Source organism: Camelina sativa, chromosome 11, assembly GCF_000633955.1.
Source record: "Camelina sativa cultivar DH55 chromosome 11, Cs, whole genome shotgun sequence".
In the NCBI taxonomy this organism is placed as follows: Eukaryota; Viridiplantae; Streptophyta; class Magnoliopsida; order Brassicales; family Brassicaceae; genus Camelina; species Camelina sativa.
The window spans coordinates 8,141,506-8,168,712 of record NC_025695.1 but is presented as its reverse complement, the minus strand read 5'-3'; the positions used below and the strand labels follow the sequence as shown (position 1 = coordinate 8,168,712).

The following is a 27,207-nucleotide window of genomic DNA, read 5'->3' as shown; positions in this document are numbered from 1 at the left end:
TTTTTTTTTTTTTTTTTTTGCTCCTCTTTCCTAATTCCCTTGCAGTTGCGGGTAATGATATGTTAATATTATTATTTTTATTCATCATTCTGGTTCCGTTCGGTTTGGTTTTCTAATCTTTGGTTACTACTGATCAGTTAACCAAACCGCTCACCAAATCACCGCTCAGCTATAATGATTAGTGACCTCGAAGGCTCGAACTGAATTAACAACTAAACCTAGAACCGGTTTTAGAATTAACATGTCTACCCCACATTTTGATAGTATTGTTTCCTTGCTTTTTTAATGGTAGAAAAAAAAAGTTTATTTGATTCTTTAAATGGCTCACTTACCAGGGTGTGTTTGCTACGCGTGACGTAAAAGCTATAAAATGTTTCTTCTACTAAGTGGGAGCTTTCTCTTTTTGCTTTTAATAGGGTGTGAATGTACAGTTTTCTGATTAGCTTGAGTTTGTCTCATGTTTTTTTTTTCTGGTAGAATTCAATTAGGTACATAGAGATCGTTTAATTCGTTTGAACTCGCGGTGAGCTACACCAAATTATGGCATGTGAATTTTATAGTAGTAACTAGCCATAGGCGTTCGAATTTTCGGTTTGGATCGGATCAGATTTTTCGGATTTCAGATTATTGGACTTGGAAGACCCATCTAGTGTAGCATACTATTATACAAGAGAGAATCTATTTTAAAATGGGCCTTGGTGAAGTTATTACTTAGTAGACCCAATAAATAAAAGAAAACCTAAATTGTTTTGTCTCCGATTATACTATTTGTTTGCAAAAACACTGTTGGTTTGGAATATATGAAACCATTGTTGCACAGTGCACACTACTTGCTTTTGCAATGGGAGTTTGTTTGTTTTTTTGTTTTTTTTTAAAGAATCTAGAAATCATACATTCTCTTTTTAGTATTTTAATTGTTTTTAACACACAAAACAATTCAATGTCTGAATATAAAGAAATATTAATCTAAGGTTATTGACATTTTTTTTTCTTTTGTAGAAATCAAAGTTTTCAAATTGTTTGAAAAATCTGATATAAATTAAGAACTGAAAAATAGTAATTAAATAAATTAAAATGGCAGTTACACTAGGTTTTATAATTTGGTACGAGAGGGAGGGGAGTAAAAGAAAGAAAGAAAGAGAGAGCGAGAGATTTTAAGGGTTAAGAATTAAGAGAGAGTCGCCTCCCAAAAACCCTTTGTCTGCTTTTCTCCTTGAAACCTCTCTCTCTCTCTCTCTCTCTCTCTCTTTTTCTTATCTCTCACTTTCAAAAACCTTTTCGTCTCCAAATCTTCAAAAAAACAATGAGCAGCGACAAGGACAACAACTTCAGCGTCGCCAATCTTACTGCTGGTTGGTTTAATTTCTCCTCTGCGCTTCTTTTTGCCAAAGCTGCTTAACCGCTAATTCCCTCTGTTTTCACTACTTTCATCGTCGTGGTTCTTCTGACTCTTGATTTATGTTTTTGCTGTTTCAGCTCTTCAAGGCGAGGATAGAGCTGGCCTTGTGAACGCTCTTAAGGTTAGTTCTTTTTATATCCTTCTTCTTCTTAAAAAAAAAAAACCATCCTTTAAGGTAGCTATTGAATGATTATGAAGGATTTTGAGTTACCTTTACTCAGAGTGTCTATTTAAAGTCTGTATCTTTGGTATATGTAATGATAGCTTATGGGTTCTGTAAAGATTGTTTTTTTTTTTTTTTTTAGTTGTTTGTTTATAAATATGTTAATTTCACAGAACAAGCTGCAGAATCTGGCTGGTCAGCGTTCTGATGTGCTCGAGAATCTCACTCCTAATGTAAGAAAGCGTGTTGATGCCTTGAGGGATATTCAGGTTAGGAAAATTTCTTTCACATTTATTTGTGAGCTATTTGATGGAGCTTTTGTTTTATTCTCAAAAGTAAGGTGTTGCGTTTTTGATTACTACTGATGACTTGTTTCCACGCAGAGCCAACATGATGAACTAGAGGCAAAGTTCCGTGAGGAGAGAGCTATTCTTGAAGCTAAATATGAGACATTGTACCAGCCTTTGTATAATAAGGTAATTTTTTATGGAGAAAGTTTAATTTTTATTTTTTGATGAGCTTCGTGGTAGTTCAAACCATCTAACTAAACCAAAGCAATGAAAATCAATGGGAATCTGTTTATACTCTTGTTGCTTGTGTTTACTTATCTTTAGTTATATATATGTATCTAAAAATCATGAATTCTACTTGGCATCTTGTAATGACACAGCGTTATGAGATTGTGAATGGAACTGTTGAAGTTGAACTGGCTCCAGAGGATACGAAGGTCGACCAAGGAGAGGAAAAAACTGCAGAAGGTATCTTCATGAACACAATTGTCTTCTTTGTTTGTTTTGTTTTTATCACTTTGGAAAGACAAATTTTGTTTAACATGTTTCAATGTATTCTATCCAGAGAAAGGAGTTCCAAGTTTCTGGTTGACTGCCCTGAAAAATAACGAAGTTACTTCTGAGGAGGTTAGCCTATATGCAATTTTCGTGTTCATTTTGTAAACACTCCCAGTCATAACCAAGGAAAATGAGTATAGCTTATTGTCCTACATGCCAGGTCACAGAGCGTGATGAAGGAGCTCTCAACTATCTTAAAGATATTAAGTGGTGCAAGATTGAAGAACCTAAAGGATTCAAACTTGAGTTTTTATTCGACTCCAATCCGTATTTTAAAAACACCGTTTTGACAAAGTCTTATCATATGATTGATGAAGATGAGCCACTACTTGAGAAGGCTATAGGGTAACTGCTTATGCTCTTCTGCAAACTACATTCTGCTTAACTGACTGCACTGAGCTGTAGACAATTTCTTTACTTGTATTGATTTCTTTCTTTTTTTCCCTTCATTTCAGGACAGAAATTGATTGGTATCCTGGAAAATGCCTAACTCAGAAGATTCTTAAGAAGAAGCCTAAGAAAGGTTCAAAGAATGCCAAACCAATCATCAAAACCGAAGATTGTGCAAGCTTCTTCAACTTCTTCAGTCCTCCAGAAGTCCCAGATGAAGATGAAGATATCGACGAGGACAGAGTAAGATAACTATTGTTAGACAGATCTGTCATCCCTTAATTTAACGCATTTAGTAATGCCTCACATTCTTTGATGCAGGCTGAGGACCTTCAAAATCTGATGGAACAAGATTATGACATTGGGTTCGTCCTTCTCTTAACATACTTCTTATTCTGTTGTGTTGTGAGTTTGTTTTTTAGTCATGGGTCTACTTTATCAGCTGCAAATATTATGATCCCTTCATTGATATTCTGATCACAAGTAGTTCTTGCTTCCTGCAGATCTACAATCCGGGAAAAAATTATCCCTCGTGCAGTCTCATGGTTTACTGGTGAGGCTGTGGAAGCAGATGACTATGAATTAGATGATGACGAAGAAGATGACATTGATGAGGATGATGAAGAGGATGAGGAAGACGAAGATGATGATGAGGATGAGGAGGATGATGATGAGGATGAGGAAGAAAGCAAGACCAAAAAGAAGGTATACAGTGCCCCAAGTACTTTGTTTCCTTTGTTTTTTGAAATTTACCTGCCAGTTTAGTTTTTACTAATCAATTGAATTCGCTTAAATGTTTTTTGCAGCCATTAATCGGAAACAAGGTATGTAACCGACATTTTCAATCTAAAAAGTTTTTATTTGATTGAAACCCCAAAGTTCCTGCCGAATAATCAAACACTCGAGCAATCCTTGAAAGTCGTAAACTATCAAGAAACACAAGAAATTTCAGGCTGAGCATGGTCATGAAACTCTAGAATATATATAGGAAATGTAGCCTCTAGACGTCCATGAATCATATAGATTGCTGGAAGTAACCAAGCAAGACTAACAAAGCATGAATATGTAATTAGGTAGTTATGCGTGACTTTGAGAACGACACACTAATGACACAGCAGAGACTAGACAAGCTCTTGGATCACTTTATTCATTTTCATTCATATTGTAGTTGTGTCTATGTCTGTGACAAATGTGATAATCGTTTGCTTTTTCTTTGTTTGGACTGCAGAAGGGAGGGAGATCTCAGATAGTTGGTGAGGGTCAACAAGGTGAGAGGCCACCTGAATGCAAGCAACAGTAATCTCTATGCTCTACCAAACACACACAAAAAAAGAACGTGTGAAAAAATCTATGATATATGTGGGCCATTCTCTGTTCTTGGAGGATGGGGATTGAGAAAAAGTTTTGGGTTTATAGTGAAATTCGTCTCCTTATTTGATGATGCTCAAAAGAGTTTTGATTATTTTTTCTTTTGGTGTTTATTTTCTTGGAAGCACTTAAATTTATGAACAATGAATCACCCCTTTCTCAGTCTCTGCCTTGACTACTTCATTGTTCTGTTCGAAATGGACATAATGTTTGATATTTTTTTTTGTTTTTATTTATTATGAAGTTGGATCTGTAGAAGCAAGCAATTTTAGTGCTTTCTGGATGATGTGCCGGGCCTGAATTCGTCTAGTATCGTAGTGTTTAAAAACTCCTTCCGTATTTGATGATAGTTTTGATTTAATGTAGGTGAATGACTAATCTTTGTTGACGAAAGAGAGGTTTCTTAACTTTAAGTTTTTGGGTCAATCAACCAAACAGTCTGGTGTATAAATTAACCAAGTTTGTTGTATTGAGTTGTAGTGGGAACGATAAATATTCGTTTGTTTACTGGCTATGATTTTTCAATGTTAACCATTTTGTTGTGTAAGGCTAAATTATAAGAAGATTGGACTATGACCAAATTTTAGTCAAAAGTCTAAATCTGTCAAAATCAGTATGATGAATAAGTTTGACTAATTAAATGCCTCCGCCTAATCAAATACTAATCGTATCACTAATGCGTAGAATGCTAGTATTAAATATGTTATCTGACTTGTCCATTCGATTCAGCTTTTTTATACTATGTGTGGAAATTTTGGTAGTCAAGAAATGAGAATCAGATGTTGCTTTTTTAAAAAGAATGAAAGTGTAGAGAAGAAATTGGGCAAAAAAGACAAAGTCGAACAGTCACTGTTTTGTAAATTGTAAACATGCAAAGAGAGATAGAAACCAAAAAAACCGCTTCATTCAGAGTATTTTCTCCCTTTATAAAACCTTTCCAGTTTCGAAGAAACTTACACCAAAGGTGCTGCTCTCTAGTCTCGACACAGACCATTGATGATAAGTTCTTCGATTAAAAAAATGAGTGTTTTTGTCTTTGTTTCTTGAAATTCCAACACTTGTCTCCGACTCTGTTTTTTTTTTGTTTCAGTTGTCTCCGACTCTGTTTTCTCTCTGTTGCTTCCGACTCTGTTTTTTTTTTATTATTTTTTTGTGATGATGGCCACAAACACTGTTAGATTCTCTGATTCCTACGAAATAAGCAACACAAGCGGCAACAGCAGCTTCTTCGCAGCCGAGTCATCTATCGATTACCCTTCGGATGTCCTCACATCATCGGAGGTAGCAGCGCTTCAGCTTCTCTCCAACTGTCTCGAGTCTGTTTTCGACTCCCCGGAGACTTTTTACACTGACGCTAAGCTCGTTCTCTCCGGCGGCCGGGAAGTTTCTTTCCACCGTTGTATTCTTTCGGCGAGAGTTCCCGTCTTCAAAAGCGCTTTAGCCACCGCAGCTGCCGCCAAGAACCAAAGATCCACCGCCGTGATCAAGATCGAGCTTAAAGAGATCGCCAAGGACTACGAAGTCGGCTTTGACTCCGTGATGGCTGTTTTTGCTTACGTCTACAGCGGCAGAGTGAGGCCGCCGCCGAGAGGAGCTTCTGATTGCGTAGATGACGATTGCTATCACGTGGCTTGCCGGCCGGTGGTGGATTTCATGGTCGAGGTTCTCTATTTGGCTTTCGTTTTCCAGATTCCAGAGCTAATGACTCTGTATGAGGTAAAGAACACAAACTGAACCATAGCATTAAGAAAAAGACAAAAGCAATTTCGTTTTTTTAAGGCTTCTCTATTTGCATTTTTTCAGAGACAGTTCTTGGATATTGTAGACAAAATTGTGGTAGAAGACATCTTGGTTATATTAAAGCTTGATACTCTATGTCCTAAAGCATACAAGAAGCTTCTTGATAGATGCATAAAGATTATTGCAAAGTCTGATATGGAATTTGTTAGTCTTGACAAGTCTTTACCGCAACACATTGTCAAGCAATTCACTTACATACGTAAAGAGTTTTTTTTAGAGCCACCTGAACTTAAAAAACATGTCAAGAATATATACAAGGCACTCGACTCGGATGACGTTGAGCTTGTCAAGATGCTTTTGACAGAAGGACACACTAATCTTGATGAGTCGTATGCTCTTCATTTCGCTGTCGCGCATTGCGATGTGAAGACAGCGTATGATCTTATCAACTTAGAGCTTGCGGATGTTAACCGTAGAAATCCAAGAGGGTACACTGTTCTTCATGTTGCTGCGATACGGAAGGAGCCGAAGCTGATAGTATCTCTGTTGACAAAAGGTGCAAATGCTTTGGATACAACGTTAGATGGTAGAACCGCTCTCGTGATTGCAAAAAGACTCACTAAAGCGGATGATTACAATACTACTACAGAGCAAGGTAAGCCTTCTCTCAAAGGTGGATTATGTATAGAGGTACTTGAGCATGCACAAAAACTAGAATATCAGTTGCCTAGAGAAGCTTCACCTTCTCTTCCAGTGACTCCCGAGGAACTGAAGATGAGGTTGCTCTATTATGAGAATCGAGGTACTTTTTCTTCCTTCACTTGAAAATCAAGTTCCGGTTGAGTTGGCTAACGCTATGTCCTTTTCAGTTGCATTGGCTAAAATTCTCTTTCCAGTGGAAGCTGTAATTGTAATGGAAATCGTCAAATTGGATGAAACATGCGAGTTTACAGCTTCTAGTCTCGAGCCTGCAGATCCAAAGCGGACATCACTGGACCTAAACATGGCACCGTTCATAATCCAAGAAAAGCATTTGAGTAGACTAAGAGCACTTTGTGACACCGGTATGAATTTCTTACAATATGTCACATCTCTTTTCTTACCAAGAAAGAAATCTAATGATGTTTTTTTTAGTGGACCTGGGGAAACGCTATTTCCCACGCTGTTCGCTGGATCACTTTATGGACACGGAAGACTTGAATTATCTCGCTAGCGTAGAAGAAGACACTCCTGAGAAACGGCTTCAGAAGAAGCAAAGGTACATGGAACTACAAGAGACTTTGATGAAGACCTTCAGTGAGGGCAAGGAGGAATTTGGCAAGTCTTCCACATCGAAACCTACATCTGCGATGAGGTCTAATAGTAAACTCTCTCATCATCGGCGCCTGAGAGTGGACAGACGAGATTTTGTGAAACAACCTTGCCGGAACGGGAGTTCGGGAATGAAAAATCATGTCACATTTCACTCCTCCAACTAAAAATGTGATGTCTCATATGTTTTGAAACAGGATGAGAGTTTTGGCCATCCCTATGTAAGTTTTTTTGTATACGTACCACATGTATATTTGTTACTCTCTCTCTCTCTCTCTCATCTGTGAGTATAGTTTTGTTCTTCACTTTTTGCATCCTGCTCCAAGTGCGTTTCATACAAATATTGTAATTCTGTAACAAGAACAAACGCACTTGTTCTATGGATTCAGTTCACTCAAGAGATTGTTTTTTAGTGTGATACATTCTAATAAATAACCATTTTATTCATACACGTGTTTAAAAATCTATATCCAAACTCCTATAGTTATTTATCAAGGTTTGTCATTACATCATGATCATGGCTTTGGCACCAGTCCTCTGTTTCCACCACAAAATCGAACAAGACAAATGATGAGACGATGCAGAAAAGACACTCTAACACAGAGAGAGGCTCTCAGCCTATGTGAAACTCACGTGACTATTATAAAATTCTCTTTCACAACACGTGAACCGTGGGATCATTCTTCAAAACTAAGGACAGTGACAAAACCCTTTAGGTTCTAGAGGGCTGTAACTACCGACATACGAATTCAAGTACGACTGATTTTGAATCTTAGAGATAGTGACTTGAAAATGGCCACTTGTCACTTTGCTATTTGACACTAAATTATAGGGTTTACTAAAACTGTATATAACCTCAATTTGGTGAACTAGAGTTCTATATAGAAATATTTCATAATACTGAACAAAATTTATGCATGTTGTACTGATAACATAGCACGCATGTGTAAAAGAAGTCCAAAACATGTTTCAAACTCATTTTCTTTCTTAAAGTCTACTGCTTTTTTTTCTTCTTAATTACCTCAAATATATATTGTCTTCTAAATTCTAGAACTATATTCTTGTCATTATTATTCTTCACTAGTTTTTTGGTCAGAAGACTAAAAGCTTCATCAATGTATAGTGATAACATATAAGCATGCATATAATTTAACGAAGAATATATAAGCATGTAATTAGAACCGTCTTTGTCATTAGTAGTTCAATAAATAGTCGAGAGAATAGGAGCATGCTGGGCAAATCAGTTTTTGAGGTTGAGAGGCTGGTGACAGAAGTCACATTTTATGAAAGGAGGAGTATCTCCGTCCTCTCTCAAGTGAATAAATTTTGATCGCATCTTGATTTATTCTTCAATCGAGAGTACCTTTCCTTGCCCACTCTCCAAGCTCGCCCAATTCTAGATAAATTTTGATGTGACTTTCAGATCGAAGTTTGAACTCCTAAAAATTTGTACAATCATCATGTTGTAGCCTCCCACCATGCAAAATCTCCATCACCAGATATTAAAACCATATTTGCTGGCTCTGGGTTTCAATGGGTCCAAACACATATTCTGGAGAGAAGTTTGAAGTTTGTTGTTTGTGGTTTAACTAAAAAGTCCAAGCAAACAAACAACTATAAATTGTTTCAGTTTAATTAAAAAAAAACTAAATCATTAATAAATATATTTTACTAGAAAAAATAGTGTAGACTCTAATTCTGTAGTTCTTGAGCTCTTCCACAAAATGAGGGAATATTCTGGCCAGCAGCTTCAATGCTTCTTGGATTCAAAAAATTTGATACAGCAAGCGACATGTACGTATTGTTGTGCATGTCACTTGCAATTTGACTCGGCCAGACTTGTTTTGGTATTGCACAATTATCTAAATCCAGAAAAATGCCACTAGTAGCATTCGAATAAGGATCTTTGAGTTTTATAATTAAAAAGAATGAAATTAAAATAAATACAAATACTAGTCATTGTCTATATATAATTTTAAAACGAAAGACCTACATCCAAAATAATTAAAGCATTAATTTCTTATAGATTATAAAATCGGTAGAGGTCTACATAGAAATATTTCATAACACTGAACAAAATTATGCATGTTGTCCTGCATGTGTAAAAGAAGTCCAAAACATGTTTCAAACTCATTTTCTTTCTTAAAGTCGACTGCTTTTTTATTTCTTAATTACCTCAAATATATATCGTCTTCTAAATTCTAGAACTATATTCTTGTCATTATTATCCTTCACTAGATATTTTGTCAGAAGACTAAAAGCTTCATCAATTTATGGTAATATAACATATAAGCATGTGATTTTACGAGAAGCATGTAATTAGAACAGTCTTTGTCATTAGTAGTTGAATAAATAGTGGCTGATAACAACTCCGTACCCAAAATGAATCCCAGTTGATAAACAATTCATTAACAATAATTTTCTTAAATAAACAATTCATTACATTAAAGAAACAATAAGATATAAGTAATTATTAGAATATGTGACGAGGGAATTAAAGTATATCGATGAATGTTCTTCTTCGGTCGCAACAATCGATGCATACAGAAAATAATACTAGTAATAATTAGAATAATTGTTTCCACGTAATAAAAACAGCATTAAACTACTTTTACCACCGAGTAAATAAACGACAAAAGATTAAGTGGAACTCAGATGTCCAGATCCAGCAATTACGCACACGACACATACTAGTTTTGTCATAACCAGTCATCACCAAATCTAGCAAACAAACTAAAACAGATGTGTCGAAATGACCTAAAAGCCCTTCAGATTCAGGCGTATTTACCACCAGGTTCTAACAACAAATTCCGACGAAGGACAAAAACGTAATTTTAAGCTTTTTTTTTGGTTTACTCGTTCTTGAGCATCTCTCTGTACCTTAGGAACGAATCTAGCCTCTGTAGCTTAAGCTGCTGCTTGAACTTGTTGATGAAGTTTGAAGCTTTATCGTCCACACCTTCTTCTCCTCCTCCGTCGACCATCGGCGTCGTTATCTCAGCTCTCATTGTCTCCGGTCGACTCTTCTCCACGGCCTCAACCGTCTCTTCTTCCCGTCCGGTGTATCTCTCGCTAGCCGATTTCGTCATCTTCTTCGCCGTAGCTTTCTTCTTATTCTTCTTCACCGGTTTGCTCGACTCCGACTTCGTCCTCGTCGGCTTTGTCTCCTCGGGGATCGGATCTGGCTCGGATCTGTATAAAGAAGGAAGCTTTATGGATTTTACCCGCTGCAAGAGTGATGGAGCTCCGACTCTAGGTTCAGTCGTGACGTCATTCTCCGGTATCTTGTCGATCGGGTCGTCGACCCGGTTAATCTCTTCGGGTCGGGTCATGAGATTGTAAGCAGCGTAGTCTCCTTCGGAATTGTGTTGTGGGAACTTGAAGGAAGGCATGTTGAAGGATCTGACCCGTTGAAAGAGAGAAGGAGGTGGGTTCGGGTTATGATCCGACCCGGAGAAGTGGATCTCGGATTCTGATGGATGAGAATTGTAGAGACTGAAGTTGATGGACTTGACTCTGTCTATGAGCGAAGGAGGTCTGCCGAACCTTGCCTGGCCTTGGTCATGACCCGACCGGAAACCGTCTTGATGCGGGTTGTGTTTTCTTGAACCGGAGGAGCTGAAACGGTTGGCGATGAAGATGGTGCCGATTGTGAAATTGAGGAGGAGGAAGAGAGTGGTCGGAGTTAACCAGCTGGTCAAGCTTGTAACTAGCTCCATTGTTGTGTTGTTGTTGTTGTGTGTGTGTCGGAGAGTGAAGGGTGAAGTAATGGATAATATTTATATTAGAGATAATTTTTTTGTCTTGGTTAATCATTAATGAGCTTGCCTTAGATTTGTATTTATGGATGGGTCTTTCTTTTATTGTTTTTCTTTTTACGTAATTTTTCTTAGTTTGTCTTTTAATATTGATTGTTTTGTAATAAAGTCAGATGTTTCACAGTATATATGTTCTGGTCATGTGATTAGTAGTCTTTTTGTAAAAAAAATTGTTTTTATGTCAGACGTCGAGTTCAAAACTTCGGATAAGTACAAATTTGTACAGATCATGAATACAAGATTTTCGAAGGTCCAACGTAATATCATTCAAATCGCATTGTCTGTTTAGTATTATTTCGTAGAGGAGATCATCCATTTGAAATAGGTAAATCCATTTCTTACAGACTACTGATGACTCATAATTTATGAGTATTGACTTAATGTTAAAGGTAATCCATAATCCTACTAAACTTTAATTATTCCTTAACATCAATTTTTATTAGTATATAAAAATGGCTACAAAAGTTCTACCCTGATCCCATCAAAAGTCTGTACATCCAAAGAAAAAAGTCAGTATGTTAACCCCGTGACTCGTAAATAATCATCCTCTTCTCCGAGCATTCATTTTTCTTTTGACAATATTGTTTTTCTCTAATATCACATGTTCTTAATTATTTATTATTTCTATTCTAGTTTTTTTTTTTTTAATTGTAAAGTTGTTCATTCTAGTTTCTTTTCTTCTTTCCAACACAATATAAAATTAATTGCTTTTTACATAAATCATCCTTTACATTTTTTTTTCCGCTTTTTCATTACTTGATAATTTACTTATTGTCTTTACACTTTTAATTTCTATTTTTAAAGGAGTTTCAACTTTAAATAGTTGCTTTTGTAAATTAAAACAAATATAGTTGACAAACTTATATAACTAATAATTACAGTGACGTATATTACAGATGACATCAGTCATCAATATAAAATATAACCGATAACACTCCAAACCTAAATATAATTTATATCCCTGACTCTCATGAATATTTTGTTAGATCCATCATTGTTTGCCGTGGTATTCATTGTTTCACACAAACTTTAAGCTCATATTTTGATCCTTGAACGATTGTTACATCGTTACTCTTGTGCATATTTACATATGATAGATAAAATGTGTTTAAGTTTTTTTGTATCAGAAAATTTGGCCACGTGATTGTCATTTTCGTTTACCTCTTTAATGTCGCGTTTTCTTTAGATCATTTCTATGTTAATTAAAAAAAAGTTAGGAAAAAAAATACAAAAGAGGAAAAAAGACGTACAGAAAAGGAAAGTGAAGGAAAAAGAAAGAAAGAAACAGAGAATCGTGTGTGTTTGTCTTCTACATATCGATGCAGCCAGTGGAGGAGAGGATCCTCACAAGCTTTTTAATCTTTCCAGAAAGTCAAGTTAGGATTAAAGAAACGACATGGCAAAAAACACTAACAAGCAACTTGAAGAAGCATTACGTATCCGGTTGGTCGAACGATTATATAATATCACAACTCCTTTTGAGTCGTTTAGTATATAACATTCAAATGAAGATATACTAACGACAAAGTCGCTGATCATATGTATATAGTATTCAAAGGAGTCGTATATAATATTGAAATGATGTCATAGTAACGACAAGCCGCTTATCCTATGAACATGCCCAAAGACCAAAGAGACCAAGAACACTGAATGTTCAGTTCACTACTGATTGACCAAGAATAATTTATGAGATGTTGTTAGTAACCAACCACAGGCTTTACAATCGCCGACAAGATTAGTCCGCATTCACATACTTTTAACCATTACATTATCTGTTTAACAACGCTTATAAAAATAAACAAAAAGCTTTTACAAATTTCAAAAACTGTAACCTGCACTTCTTGCAGTTAAACTCGTGTTTTGTTTGGTCGTATTGTCGAAAAGTCCAAATGTCTCCCGTAAAAGTTTTGTTTTTTCCTTTATATGGGCTTTTTTGTGGCCCAAAGGCCCAAAAATTTCGATAGTGAAGAAAAGAGCAATGTGGTCACGGAGCTTAAACCGTGCTCCGACTCTGGACATCGGCGGGTGGTTCTTGAGTTAAGCTTCTGGTCTAAATCCCCTTCAAGGCACCTCAGGTCAGTGTTTTCCCTATTTGCGTGATTTTGTAAAGAGAATTATAGCTTTTTTCGATTTGATTATTGAATATCTCTGATGGAGACAATTTGTATCGTCTTATGATCTTCAATCAACGACTGTAGTGTATTTATGGATCACATTGTTTCAGAAGACTGAGATGAAGATAGAAAAGAAAATGAAATTCAAATGCTTTGTTTTTTTTTTTTTATAAATATTATTCTGTAATAAATATACATTCACTTGCAATATATTAATAGCCAGGATTGGGATAGTTTTCAATATTTTCATCCATATGAGCCAATAATTCCCAGTAATACTACATGTACATATAATCTGTATCTTACAATTTGATTGCAGAGACACAAAGAAACAGGTTTTAACCTGAAAAAAATGGGAGTTAGAGAGAAAACTATTATTAGGCTCTTCTGTTTACAAGAGAGATCCCATTGGGTTCACCACCCCATTCTTCAAGTACAATGACAATGTTATTAGTTGGCTTCAGCCATGAACGAGGCACATGGTACCTGTAAAACAAGAAAAAGTTCAAACCTTTTGAGTCAAATTTTGTATTAAAAGATTAAAAAGAAGACAGGAGCAGAGGTTAGGCAGTTTTGCTCACCATCTTTGAGAAGCTTGTCCACAGTTACTCAAACATTTCTTTTCGGTGAAAGTCCCGGCATAGCTGCACCGTTCGCATTTCCCACGAGCTGTATATGCAGGCCAGTGGCGTCCGATGTTCTGTCCATTTATCCATATTTTTCCTTTCCCCATTGAGTTCATGTCTAAAGCCAATGGTTCATTGCCTACTGGTGTGTCAAAAGTAGACTGCAAAAATATATGGTAAGAATACCATCCCATTGCTTTCATTTTTTCATCATATTAATATAACAATGTTGGTGTGGTGACATGATTCATCAATCCTTCTGCTTCTCTTACCTTGTACCAGGTCAAGGGTTGCTTTTTGGCCACCAATGTTCCTTCTTTCCATTCCACGCTGGAGCTCCCGGTTACGGTCTGAATGCTCATAGCTTCACCCTTAGTACCAATCTGCTTGAAACACAAAAGAACATATATGTTTATTTCATTGTTATGATGGTTGGTAAGATGAGGCTACAGGGAAGTCAAAACTCGTTTCTCTTGAATTTTAGGAGGACCTTGTAAGACCATTTCCATTTAGACATGTCCCATGTTCCAGAGTTAACTCCCTGCAGTGTCACTGGACCAAGAACCCCAGTATTCCAAGTCTCATAATGCACGCCAACGTTCTGTGACAATAAAGACCACAAAGCTCAGAACATGATCAGTAGTATATAGGCAGAAAGCGCAGAGAGAGCTAGTTAGTTTATTGAGAGAACTAACCGGCAGACCCGCTGCAGTACTCAACAGAGCAAGTTTGTTGACTCCTGCATATAATTTGATCTTCTGACTAAATGTTAGCTTTGGTTGCTCCAGTGATCCATAGGCAGTTCCTGAAACGAAGAAAGGATTTTTAGCAAAGACAAGCTTAGCATGAGGATGATTTTGGCCTATCTTAATATATATTACCTGCAAGTTGACCATTAACGAATACATGAAGAGCATGCCCAGCTGACGCAATAGTAAGAAGAGGGTCTTCACCAGTCTTTAGGAATTTCTCATCAGGACTGATCGTAAGGCTGATTATATCCGCAAACAAACACAACCGGTGAGTTCGCCCATAGAGTTAGCGAGAATGTGAGAGAGATAGGGAGATTACAGCAAGTCAAGAGTTTTCAAGTATTACTCACTCATTCAGATACCAGAAATAGTCCGTCTTGTCTCTGGTCATGCTTATCTGTTCCACAAGCCCATCTTTGGAAAAGGTACTATTGTCATATGCAGAAGGAATCTCTTCATTGTATGACCCCCAAGAGAATTGTGTGTTTGTGGAAACCATTTTCATGTGTATGCTTGGTCCACGGACCTGTACCTTGTAACACGGAGGTCAATCTCAGTGATACCATCACCCCTGACGTATCAACAAGGTTACGTGTTCAAGAAGTTTTTTTAGGTTGATTTACCTTAGCAGTGTTGTAATACTCGGTTTTGCAGTCAGGTAGAATACTGACAGACCAAGGAGGCAGATCATATGGAAATCCACCAAACAAGACTCTTGCAGCAGAGCTAGCGTTGTAGTTTGAGAGAAAAGCAGCACAAGATGAGTTAGACTTGAACACATGAGCCTGTAAAACAAAACAAGCAAAGAAACAGGTAAATAACTTCTTTTTGAAAGTTTTTCCATGCTTATTTAATTTGCATTACCTCTTGTTTATCTCCAAGTGATGTGACTGTAGGATCAGCAGAGACCAATGCTGGTTCACAGAGCTTGATGACCTTATGCAGCCTTTTCAAGTGACTATACTTAGGTTCTCTCGGTAACCCTTTTGAACAAATAACCCAACAAAAAGGTATTAGACAATGGTTTGATATGTTTGTTACCATTCTGTTTTTCAGGTGATGAAAGTTGAGTTACCGTATTCATCAAGAGGAGCATCATAGTCATAGCTGGTGGTGACGAATTCACCGGCTGTTCTATCAAAGTTCGTTCCTCCATGGTACTGTTTAAAAACATTTCCCCACTCCATTAGTAATCAAATCTTGTGTCTCTTATTTCAGCAATAGAGGATATGAAGTTACCATATAGTAATTCATGAAAGAGCCACCGTTCTGTATGAATCGTGCCACGGAGAAGGCAATGTCTTCGGCTGGTCTGTATGGTACCGCACCTCCAAACTCCGTCAACCTGGTAAATCATTTGCATAACGATACGTTGATTTTGGTCTTAGATATTCATATTTGTATTGAATAGTAATATACTTTTTTTAGAGGGGGAGGGACAATTATGTTGTGTGACTTACCAACCAGTCCAGTTCTCTGTCCACATTTTCGGCTTATTGTCCGAGTTTGGTTTGAAATTCTCACAATAAAACCCATTGCATGTGTTTATCTGTCGAGCAAGTAAAAAGAAACGAATTAGGGTAAAACCTTTAATTTAATTTTGTAAAAGAGTTGTATAAAATAAGAAAACAACATGGATCCCATTCGTTTTCTCTTTATAGTTGGTCACTCCGTGTAACAGAAAAAATATGAGAAAAAAGGAAACCAAATAAATTGTGAGTAACGTTATTTACAAAACCTGATATACATAACACACGACAGTTTCTAACAAGAAAAGAGAATTTTACGTCAAAAGAGAACAGCGAATAAAGTTAGTAATGCTACCAAGAAAACTAAATAAGGAAAGATGATTCAAGCACCTAATTCAAACAAAGAAATGATAAACAAACACATCTTCTTTTGTTTACCTATATAATAATTTGTTAGGTATATATCATATATGTATTATTGATAGGAAAATATAAGAGAAGACAAGAAAATATTTAAAACAATAGAAAAGAAAAAAAAAAGTAATAAACAAAACTTCTTCTTTTGCTTAAAGAATATATATAACCAGGTTAAAAAAGAAAGCAAATAAGTAATAATTAAAGGGAGAGATAAAAGGAAGAAGAACATACAATAGAGTTAGGAACATCATCTTGCTTGCACATAATCCATGGGACACCTGTGGAGAGTCCTTCTGCCATTTCAGCTGCCCATTTTGTGTATGCCTTCCCCGGTGCACCTATCTCCCACTCTATTGGTCCATACTCATTCTCTATCTGCCCATTTTTTAATTTTCATACACATACAATGAAAATATCGTTTCAAAAAACAAAAGATTCACTTGGATACTACTGACATTGTGTAATAAGCTAATACGAAAACATACAAACCTGTGACAGAATGATGGGTCCTCCTTGAGTCTCAAACAATTTTTCTTCTTTCATCATCCCCACAATCTTCGCAGTAAATTTTTGCATTGCAGCCTTTTTCATTATCAAACCAATCTTTTTTAGTTAATAAAACACCCTAAAAAATGGATGCTTAAGAGCATTTGAAAAGAAAATGAGAGAAGTTTTAGACCTGGAAAGGTTCATTGTCGGTCCTAAATACCATACCGGGAACATATTTAAGCCAAACAGGAAACCCTCTGAAAACCATATAAACATAATCAAATCAATAATCAATAATTATATTAAAGTAAGGGACAGTCTCACTTTATAGAACGTATAACTTACCCAAAGTTCCATTCAGCGCAAACATAAGGACCAATTCTGAGATGAACGTAAAGACCAGCTTGTTGTACCAGCTTGATGAACTTAACCAAATCATATCTGTCCTCAAAATAATACTAAAGCAGAAAAAGAAATAGAAAAGCATTAGTAACGACCAAGCTATATAGTTTTGATTTATGAGTCAAAATAATATAAATTATAGTGATTACTTGTCCAGGAGAAGGTTCATGTCCATTCCAAAATACATAAGTCTGTATAACATCCAAACCACCATCTTTGGCCTTCTGTATAAGATCAGGCCACATCTGCATATAGAACAGAGCATTTCAGGACATTTTTTTCTTAATTTTTAAATTATCTTATACGTACAAAAAAAAACATAATTTGTAATGAAATAGTGACTATAAGCAAAACCCATGTGTCCAAAAAAAATCTTTGGGAACAAAGATCCAATAAGAACGCAGAAAATATGCATAGAATAATAATTAAGATTCTGCTTAACCATACATAATTACATATACTAAAACACAAGATTGTTTTCTATGTATTTACAAAAATTAAAGAGTATACCTCAGGCGTGCTTCTTGGGTAGTGAACGGAGCCAGATAGAAGGATCCTTCTCTGACCATTAATGATCACAGCTTTACGATCGTAAGTGACGGTTGCTTTAACTGAACAAATCAAAGATGAACAACAAAGAACCCCCAGAAATATCCAGGTTTTGTCCCTCGAATTTAACCCCATATTTTCCCTTATATATATATCCAACCTTTGGATGTTTTTTTTTTGTTTTTTTTTTGGAGAAACTGGAAAAGAAGAAGATACCACCGAAAGTATTAGTGTGGGTTTGGAGTTATGAGGTTCTTGAAGCTATTTATAGATTAAGGTTGACAAGCATGCCATCTTATTATTCTATCTTTTATCATAAACTAGATTTTAACCCGCGGTACACCGCGGGACTATATTTTAAAAAGATTTTAAATTTAAAAATTATGTTATAATTGTTTGTTATTTTGTGGTTGTTTATTAAATTTTGACTTTGTATAGTTGTAAATAGTTATTGAGTTTATCCAGTATTTTACCATGAAAGAAAATTTTCCTTTCATAACTAATTTTAATGATTTTTGATAAAATAATTAAGTTCTTTGATTTTTAATATAGATGTTACAATGTTATCTAGGTTTTGATCCATAGTCCATCACATTTGTGTATTTATATATATAGAATAGTATTGGTTTGATGTATATATCAATTAATTGTTTTCATTTAGAATTTGATAAATTAAATTAGTTGTTCTCGTGCACCGCATTAGTGTGTTTTTTTAAACAGATCATGTTACTCTGTAGAACACTTACATTATATATGTAGTGCACATATAACTGTGGATAGAATATGCAAGTGAATAATTTCCAAACACATATTCGGATATGCTAATTATAATTTCTGAAATTAGTTAATATATAATTTATTCATTTATATTGGAAGGCTTTAATTCTATAATTTACTCCCCAGGATAATTTGTATAATATGTACATTTTTAACATAAAAAGAGAGAGATATAAACATATGGAAATAATTATTATTAATAAAATTCAAATACACGAATAAGAAAGGAAAAGTGGGTTCCCTTAAAAACATCCGCCGACTGTAAAAAAAAAGTCAGAGAGGAAATCAACGATTTCTTTCATTGTTCGATTCATCCAAATTTTGTAGATTAATAACTTTGAATCTCCTTTCGAAATCAAAACAGTATGTTGGCTCATCTTTTAATTTATAAAGCTAATAATATTATGTTTGCTTTGTAAATGATCGGAGGCTGATAAAAATGCACTTCATTGTATCATACTTTTAACATAAACAATTAAAAGGTAATCAACTACATGTGGGATGCAAAATAAATAAACTTATCTGTCATCTTTAGTTTCACTACAAATAAACATTAGAAGTGAGAATGAGAGTTAACCAAAAACATCTTTTATAAAAAAAAACATAATAGCCATTAAAAAGAAGCTCTTTAGCCTTATGTCATCTTCTTGGTAGTCTTTTGCTTTGGAGCCTGTAAATAAAATCAAGAGACAAATTATAATAGTTTAATTGGAGATAAGAATAAGTCAAACCTTTAGTGTAGATGCTTACATTGTTGACTTGTTGTGACATGACCATGACAATACTTTTGGATCTTGAATCTGATACAGTTATAAACAAAGATAAATGAGTACAGATTGTATAAGAAACACAACACTTGATATTAATTAAAGTTTTTCTGTATAAGTTTATCACTTTTGGTTTTGGTGTTGTTATGAGCTGCCGTGAAAGAGAACTATTTATAGTTTCAATGAGAGAGTAGGGTTGTGTTATGTGAGTGCTTACAAATAGGCTTGGTGATCAAATAGGTAATATCTTTGGAAATCTCACAATTTCGGAAGGTGAGTAGATTTTTGTTAGGAGTCTATGGAATATGCTAGTGTAGAATTATAGTTTAATAAGATATTATTGCTTTTGTTATATTGTATTAGTGAATGCGATTTTCTTTGATTGTAGAAAAACGTAAGAAACAAAATTTGAAAAAAAAAACTGCAAAATCAATTTAGTATAAATCGATAAGATATTTTTGTTTCTATTTCCGAAAATAACTTAATGCTGTTTTATTTGTTTGCACAAAAATCTAATCTCAAACAAATTGAAAAGGAAACTCGTAATCAACTGGAGAGAATATAGAAAGAGTATCTGATATTTAAAACGAAGGAATATTATTTATAAGTTTAATAGTAAATGTCAATGGCATTTCCTATAAATAAGTTGGAACTATAGGATTTATTTCATAAATGTTTCAAAAAATGTATATATAGATGATGATGTTTTAAGATTTTTCTTTTATCACAAAGAATGATTTTCTTTAGTATATCTAATGTACTTTATTTTTATTTTTAAAATCAAATAATTAATTAATGTTTTGACTTTTACAATATATAATTAAACTTATCTAGGCAACTGAATGACAAATGTCAGAAAAACCACCACTAAATGAGTACTAAAAAGAGAAATAAACAAGTAAAAATGATTGCCAGCTACTTGAAGTATACGCCAACACATGAGCATACATACAAACAATATAAATGTTCTGTTAACTACGTGAACTATTGTCATTACATAAGTACATCCATAAAAAAACATAGGTTATATGTACAACACCATAAATATTAAATTTTGGCCGGAATCCGGCGTTGACCAGTGTTGACCGGGGTTGACCAGTGTTGACCAGAAAAAAATATTCATTTTTTTTTCTTTTTTTCCTAAAAATAATAATTTTTTGTTTTTATATATTTTTATAAATAAATAAAAAAGATTAAATGATTTGTATAATTTAAAAAAACAAAATATAACAACAAAAAAATATAAGAAAATTATATACAAAAAAAAAAATCAAAAATTTTATGACAAACAAAATTTGTGGTATATCTAGTAACTATTTTTGTTAATACAGAAAATATACCAAAAATAATATAAGAAAACTATACCACCAAAATTTTATGTGTAGTAGATTTTTTTTAAACTATAACAAATATATACCTTTCCATTTTAAAAATCATTTTTTTGTTTTGTATTTTCAAAGATGGGGGTTTAAAATATTTTTTTCTTTTTTACTTATTTATAAGATTATGCCATTTGAAATATATCCAAGGCATTGCCAACTATTTCTTTTTTTTTTAATAGATCAACCTTTGATTTTACAAAATCAACTTTTGTTTTTTAACTATCTTCTTGATATATGTCTTTCATGTAAATAAATAGAATTTTCATTATTTTCTTCCTTTTTTTCTTATTAAAAACAAAGAAATAGTTGGTAATGTCTTGGATGTATTTCAAATGACATAATCTTATGAATAAGTAAAAAGAAAAAAAAATATTTAAAACCTCCACCTTTAAAAATACAAAATAAAAAAATGATTCTTAAAAGGAAAAGGTATATATGTGTTATAGTTTTATGAAACAGTCTACTACACATAAAATTTTGGGTGGTATAGTTTTATTATATTATTTTTGGTATATTTTCTGTATTTTTTTTTTTTTTTTTGGGAATTCTGTATTAACAAAATTAGTTACTAGATATATCACAAATTTTGTTTGTCATATAATTTTTAATTTTTTTGGTATATAATTTTCTTGTATTTTTTTGTTGTATAACTATTTGTTGTTATTTTGTTTTAATAGTTTTTATTTATTTATCAAAACTACATAAAAACAAAAATATATTATTAAGAAAAAAGAAAAAAAATATATTTTTTGAATATTTTTTCTGGTCAACACTGGTCAACGCCGGATTCCGGCCAAAATTTAATATTTATGGTATTGTACACATAACCTATGTTTGTTTATGGATGTCCCTATGTGATGACAATAGTTCACATAGTTAACAGAACATTTATATTATTTGTATTTATGGTCATGTGTTGGCGTATACTTCAAGTAGCTGACAATCATTTTTCCAATAAACAATTCACCAAAAAAAAAAGAGAAATAAACAAAAGGAAGTAACAATAATGCATTATTTATTATTTTTTAATCTTAGTGAAAATTTTACAACATCATCCTTTTTAATACAGAAGGAATATTAGTTATATATCTAAAGATGTATACCATTAAATTTTGAAACATAAATGTACTAAGATCATTTGCACCAAGCAAGAAAAAAATTGGAGAGTGTTAAAAAAAATTAACAAGAATTTTGTATTCTAGAAAATTACTTTTATCTTTTATTTACCAAATGTTATCGCGAAAATGTATTTATTTCTTTAAATTTATTAAAAACATTAATAAAGAAAATGTATAAATTATGGAATGTTTTTGCCTTTTTGGGATTGGGCGGGTGACTTTGAAGTTTAAACCTAGCTTAGTACCTTGCCGGTTACCAGTTGAGTAATTTACAACTTTCCTATTCCTTTAAGATCCATTTTCCCACACCCAAATTTAATTCTTATTCTCTTTTTCCATTCTTTATGCTTATTGAGTAGTTAAAATAACTAACCACACTTACTCCAACTTATTTATGAAATCTATCAAATTCTAGACTACTAAAAAGGTCAAAATTAAATATTTGTCTCTAAAATGTCTGTTTGGTTTCAAGATTGAGGATTACATTATAATTAATGAGCTATGTAAAATTTTAACATACTGATATCATATTAGAATATATTTATGTTGACTTGTATGTTTTTGTTTGACGTATATGTTAAAACATATGTATATATCATGTATACATGTTTAATATATGATTTGAAAACATTTATGGATCATAATGAAATCTTTGAAATGGGATATATTGCAAGTTGGGTGGTCTGCGACCCTAAGTAGAGAACATGTGGAAAAGACTATAGTAAAAAATCGGTTGCACAATGCATATTTAATGATGGTAAGCTATACACACATGACACATACAATATTTTCTTATATGAATGTAAATGATGTTAATAGTAAATTTACATTTGAACAATTTTGTCTGGTCTTATACTTAGCCAAGTTAATTCAGCTAGTTATAGGTATGACCGTCCCTAGCTAGTACTTTATAAGACCTAATTAGGCAAAGTTCTTTAAGAAATAAATGAGGATTGGTGACACACTGACACTCTTTGTTTGACTGTTAAACAGTTAAAGGTTAAATAAGGACTCACTCTGTAGGCCTAGTAAAAAATAACTACCCGAACTATATATATTGTAAAGTGACCAACACATTTTATATAAAAGGAATATTAGGATAAAGTATTAGCGTTTGTCCAAAAAAAAAGATAAAGTATTAGTCAAATTCAATAATCGAAGTTATACAATGTGGTTTAGTTGACATTAGTTCGTTGGGAAAATTCAAGTAGCCGCACCCATGACTTAAGTTCGTTGACTACAAAGCTTTACCTTCCAACCAAACCGACTGACATGTAGCTATATTAACCAAATCTTACTAACACCTTATCCAATCCTCCAACGTTCACCAACTAACCATTGTGACAGACAATACCGTGTACACTTTTGTTTATAAATATCTTAAATACGTGTTTTGAAAAAGAGAAAAAATAAAAGCAAACTCGCATATAAAATTAAAAGAGTCAATTTGGTAGCTGAAAAAATTTGACAGAAAAATTAGATAAATTAGAAGTTAGTTTTTTTTTGTAAATTTAGATACTGTTATGAAATTGAAATTAGAATAAAAGTTGTTATTGAGTCGTTCTCACTGGAACACGTGGGACATATCATCTCATCATAGCGTATTTTTAGTACGTTTCTATAGTATGATCTAAAGATGATCAGATTAACCAATTCTGTTTTTCACAATATAATATTTTACTGTATCTTATTTTTCATATTCTATAATCTATACAAGAAAAACGAACAAATGAGGTCACTGAGCATTTCAAAAAACTAATAAGAAATAACAACAATGCTCTAATCAATAATATATATGTTATTTTTGCTGGAAAAGTGCAAATAGAGGAGTTTTGTATTGAGACAGGATCACACTATCAACATTTTTTGTAAATTCAAACTTGGTTTAATTAGATGCATCAAAAACGAATTTAATCCTAGTTAAAGTAAAAAAAAACAAAACATATTGTTTCAGTTCTAACTTATTTTGTTTCTCTTTACTCGCCTTCTACGTAAACTGGACTTTGTCCAAACGGGTTCACGTTTACTTCTAAGGCTCGTTAGGATCAAGTTCTTGGAAAAAACCTATACATTAGGTTAAATTTTTTTGAAGTGGTGACAAGTGAACGTAAGAATAGTTAAGAAATATATACTTTTGTGCCCTTTGACGGCCCAATTTCTAATTCGGCCCAACAATAAAATAGTGGTATAGAACCAACCAGGAAATTAAGCCAAACCAGAAAAATTCGGTTGTACCAACCAATTTACATTGTCGACAACAAGATAAGTGATTGCCACGCATTTACTCTTCAGAGATTATTTTCTAGGGTTTCTAGGGTTTGGGGACGTATGTGCTTGGCCACCACATGATCCATATTTATCTTATACGTTGAAGTTTAGTTTCGACTACATATATATAGCACAGAAAATCTTAGAAAATCCGGTTTAATGAATGAAAAGAATATATGTGATAATGATGTAAAGATTAGATGATAATATCAGAGGGAAAGTGAGCTCACATCACACATATCAATATATGTCACAAGACAGATGATACGGTGGTGAGGATCAGAGAGGCAATGGTCCCTTTTGGGAAATTTTATTATTTTAGAAGAAACCAAAAAAAGAGACAAGTCATGAAAAGTACCAAAATGTTGGACATACCCCCAATTTTACTGACATTCACATATATAGATATACATATACATATAGTGTCATATGTATGTCTAAATATGTGTCTTGTTCCTCTCAAAGTGTCACTTGGTGAGGCATTTGTGATCCCTATGCCGCATACGTATCCCATCTCTCTATCGTTTATTTTTCTCATGCCAATTCTGTTTTTTTCCTAAACACATATCTATCCATCTGATTCTTGCTTCATTTATTGTGATTCAGATTCTGTTCTCTTGGTGTAAGTTTCCTTCTTGCCCTTAGCTGTGTTTCAATGGGTGCAACTAGGGTTTATAGTAGTTGACTGACACCGGCCCGTTGAAACGGACCACGCGAGTTAAATTAACTTGCATACTTTGCTTTTACATCTTTGAATATTTTACAATCGGAGAAGCTTTGTTTTCGCTACAAGAAAACACTGTGAAATCCTACCAAATTTCCTACCAAATTTTGGTTAAAAAAAATTCCTACAAAAAATTTATGATTATTCTACAAAAAACAGTTGTTGTAGGAAATTTGTCGGGAATTTCATACGAAATATATTCGTAAGAAAGTCGTAGAAATTTTCCTACGAAATTCCTTCACAAAGTAGAATCGTAGGAAAATTTGTAAGAAAATAGAAGCAACTAAATATGAAACGAAGCCGAAGGAATTTGGTAGGGAAATTTCCTTCCAATGTCCTACGAAAACTATACTGAAGCAATTTCGTAGAAAACTCGTAGGAAACATTTCTTTCTAAATGCCTTCGAAATTTATTTCCTACCAATTGAATGAATGTTTTCCACCAATTTCCTATCAAATGTTTTTTTTTTTTTTTGTCAACAAAAGATTAGCTCAGACGAACCAATGAGAATGTTTTTTTTTATCAACAAATGTTTTATGTTTTAAACTCATTTACTTATAAATTTAAAATCTCTTACATTACTTTACATTCACAAAATAAACTTTTTAATCTTTATACATATAAATTTAAAAATCATTTATTTATATTTACCAAATATTGTTTTAATCTATCTACTTACTTTTTCAAACATATGTTTCATTATGTTCTTCTTTTCTTTCCTTATGTTTTCCACTAAAGTTTATACTATTAGTTAAGCTTTCTCACACTAATAGAAGAAATATATATTTACGTAAAGGCATATATATTAATAAATAAATATTAGGGAACAAATAAATATTAATACTGCCTAAAAAAAAGAGACGGTGAGATAAAAAAAATCAGAAGGACAAAGATTTCATCCCTTCGTCTTCTTTGGGAGTCAAAGAAGCGTAAGACAGAAAAAAAAAAAAAAAAAAAAAAAAAAAAAAAAAAAAANGCAAGGCCATCACAATAGAAGCAGAAGCACAGGCTCAGCTTCACCACTCTTCTTCTTCGTCTTCGCTGCCGTCCCTCTTCCGATCTACTTTTCCGGTTTACTCGGCGAGATCTCTTCGTTTCAGTTATGGTGCGTTCCTCTTCCTCGAGTTTGATTTTCATATCATTGTTTTCTGTTTGTTCCGAGATTTGATGATGATGATGAGATGATTCACCAATTGTGTTTTTGCATATCTCAATTCTATCTTAGCTTCCCGTCACCTTCCTCCTCTTATCTTTCAGATCTAATTTTTTTTTTCCAGATCTCGCCGCCATTAATACACGTCCGTGCTTACAAAGTAATTCTTATGATTCAACGAAGAAAAACAGAAAGAGAAGAAGATTTTTGGTGATAGAAGGACAGTACCGGAGATGGTGGTGGAGGAGAGCGGCGGAGGAGAGCGTCGGAGAGTTGTAATTTTTTTGGTTTATTTTGTTTTTAAGGAAAAAAATTGTAATTTTATTTAATTAAGGAAATTTAATAAAACTCTTTAATTAATAATTATTGTTTCTTTTATAAAATTTAATTTAATTTTCGACATTAATTAATTAATTTTATATTTTAATATTTTAGTAGGAAAATGGTAAGAGTTATGTTATAGGAAATTAGTAGATATTTGTTTTCAACTAACATTTTGGTAGGAAAATAGTTACAAAGTTTTTTCTTATTTTTTTACGAAATTCTTAAGAAAATGTTTTAATAAGAAATTGGTAGGAAATTTTTTATAAAATTCCTTCCAAAATCGATTTCTTTAAGACTATTATCTTCCATTTATTTTGTAGGAAAATGGAAAAAAACACGTATCTTCTATTATTTTCCTTCAAAATCTGCCGTAGAAATTTAAATGTTTTTTTGGAGTGTTTACTCGTTTCAGATTTTAATTTATGTTCAATTATTTATGAGAAATTGTAAGAAAATATCACATCATATCCAAACTAATTCGATCATGATCATCCCTTGGTTTGTCAAACAAAAGTCTAGAGCCTACGTGTTGAACTTCTTTAGGTCTACCATTGAGGTACCCTAATTACGTAAAACCTTAGAAAAAAATTATAATTGAACATGTGGTGGGGCTACGTACTAGCTGCGATAATTGGATGTATGTGATAAAGCAAGTTGTAGCTAGCTAAGGAACTTTCATAGGTGATAGATCCTCGCTTTTTTCTCTATTTTGTTTGTTTTTGATCCAGGGTTTTGATTTTTAGATTTTTTTTGTCCCTGCTTCTAAAATTCGAACTTAATTAATCATATTTCACATTGTATAACAAGAATAAATAAATAAATGTTTCGAACAAAGTTAA

At 33.4% G+C, this 27,207-nt stretch overlaps 4 protein-coding genes and 2 long non-coding RNA genes across 9 annotated transcripts; 4 read left to right on the top strand and 2 right to left on the bottom strand.

Moving 5' to 3' along the window:
- Positions 1,137 to 4,333, top strand: LOC104722353 (nucleosome assembly protein 1;1). Of its 2 annotated transcripts, XM_010440502.2 has the most exons (12): positions 1,139 to 1,352; positions 1,477 to 1,520; positions 1,736 to 1,831; positions 1,946 to 2,038; positions 2,233 to 2,320; positions 2,418 to 2,479; positions 2,571 to 2,755; positions 2,866 to 3,043; positions 3,122 to 3,165; positions 3,304 to 3,505; positions 3,607 to 3,624; positions 4,029 to 4,333. In XM_010440502.2, exons 1-12 carry the CDS (start codon positions 1,304 to 1,306, stop codon positions 4,098 to 4,100), a joined length of 1,131 nt encoding a protein of 376 aa, XP_010438804.1. In that variant the 5' UTR covers positions 1,139 to 1,303; the 3' UTR covers positions 4,101 to 4,333. The 2 variants fall into 2 exon arrangements, with proteins under 2 accessions (XP_010438805.1, XP_010438804.1); XM_010440503.2 differs by lacking the exon at positions 3,607 to 3,624 and having other exon boundaries at positions 1,137 to 1,352.
- LOC104722347 (regulatory protein NPR2-like) lies at positions 4,936 to 7,666 on the top strand. The gene is made up of 4 exons (XM_010440497.2): positions 4,936 to 5,884; positions 5,972 to 6,710; positions 6,778 to 6,972; positions 7,043 to 7,666. Exons 1-4 carry the CDS (start codon positions 5,324 to 5,326, stop codon positions 7,384 to 7,386), a joined length of 1,839 nt encoding a protein of 612 aa, XP_010438799.1. The 5' UTR covers positions 4,936 to 5,323; the 3' UTR covers positions 7,387 to 7,666.
- Positions 9,722 to 11,085, bottom strand: LOC104722346. Its single transcript, XM_010440496.2, has one exon. It carries the CDS (start codon positions 10,936 to 10,938, stop codon positions 10,072 to 10,074), a length of 867 nt encoding a protein of 288 aa, XP_010438798.1. The 5' UTR covers positions 10,939 to 11,085; the 3' UTR covers positions 9,722 to 10,071.
- On the bottom strand, positions 13,297 to 18,063 carry LOC104722345 (beta-galactosidase 12). 2 transcript variants are annotated; one of them, XM_010440493.2, is made up of 18 exons: positions 17,817 to 18,063; positions 17,456 to 17,551; positions 17,250 to 17,362; positions 17,095 to 17,161; positions 16,905 to 16,997; positions 16,647 to 16,790; positions 15,990 to 16,078; positions 15,769 to 15,874; positions 15,605 to 15,689; positions 15,394 to 15,512; positions 15,153 to 15,314; positions 14,880 to 15,061; positions 14,659 to 14,768; positions 14,473 to 14,582; positions 14,268 to 14,378; positions 14,050 to 14,160; positions 13,733 to 13,938; positions 13,297 to 13,637 (listed from the first exon to the last, which is right to left on the bottom strand). In XM_010440493.2, exons 1-18 carry the CDS (start codon positions 17,988 to 17,990, stop codon positions 13,529 to 13,531), a joined length of 2,187 nt encoding a protein of 728 aa, XP_010438795.1. In that variant the 5' UTR covers positions 17,991 to 18,063; the 3' UTR covers positions 13,297 to 13,528. The 2 variants fall into 2 exon arrangements, with proteins under 2 accessions (XP_010438795.1, XP_010438797.1); XM_010440495.2 differs by having other exon boundaries at positions 14,880 to 15,055.
- LOC104722344 lies at positions 15,026 to 15,873 on the top strand. Of its 2 annotated transcripts, none has more exons than XR_757183.2 (5): positions 15,026 to 15,116; positions 15,184 to 15,342; positions 15,426 to 15,497; positions 15,586 to 15,671; positions 15,748 to 15,873. It is a non-coding gene; the product is annotated as an uncharacterized LOC104722344 (long non-coding RNA). The 2 variants fall into 2 exon arrangements; XR_757184.2 differs by having other exon boundaries at positions 15,412 to 15,497.
- On the top strand, positions 25,763 to 26,357 carry LOC104722343. The gene is made up of 2 exons (XR_757182.1): positions 25,763 to 25,996; positions 26,169 to 26,357. It is a non-coding gene; the product is annotated as an uncharacterized LOC104722343 (long non-coding RNA).

Coding starts and splice junctions, on each gene's coding strand:
- LOC104722346 (XM_010440496.2), bottom strand. CDS start 10,938: ATGGAGCTAGTTACAAGCTTGACCAGCTGGTTAACTCCGACCACTCTC.
- LOC104722347 (XM_010440497.2), top strand. CDS start 5,324: ATGATGGCCACAAACACTGTTAGATTCTCTGATTCCTACGAAATAAGC. Junction 5,885..5,971: donor AGCTAATGACTCTGTATGAG/GTAAAGAACACA, acceptor GCATTTTTTCAG/AGACAGTTCTTGGATATTGT. Junction 6,973..7,042: donor AAGAGCACTTTGTGACACCG/GTATGAATTTCT, acceptor TGTTTTTTTTAG/TGGACCTGGGGAAACGCTAT.
- LOC104722353 (XM_010440502.2), top strand. CDS start 1,304: ATGAGCAGCGACAAGGACAACAACTTCAGCGTCGCCAATCTTACTGCT. Junction 1,832..1,945: donor ATGCCTTGAGGGATATTCAG/GTTAGGAAAATT, acceptor GTTTCCACGCAG/AGCCAACATGATGAACTAGA. Junction 2,321..2,417: donor AGAGGAAAAAACTGCAGAAG/GTATCTTCATGA, acceptor TATTCTATCCAG/AGAAAGGAGTTCCAAGTTTC.
- LOC104722345 (XM_010440493.2), bottom strand. CDS start 17,990: ATGGGGTTAAATTCGAGGGACAAAACCTGGATATTTCTGGGGGTTCTT. Junction 17,162..17,249: donor TGCGCTGAATGGAACTTTGG/GTAAGTTATACG, acceptor TATGGTTTTCAG/AGGGTTTCCTGTTTGGCTTA. Junction 13,939..14,049: donor AACCCTTGACCTGGTACAAG/GTAAGAGAAGCA, acceptor ATATTTTTGCAG/TCTACTTTTGACACACCAGT.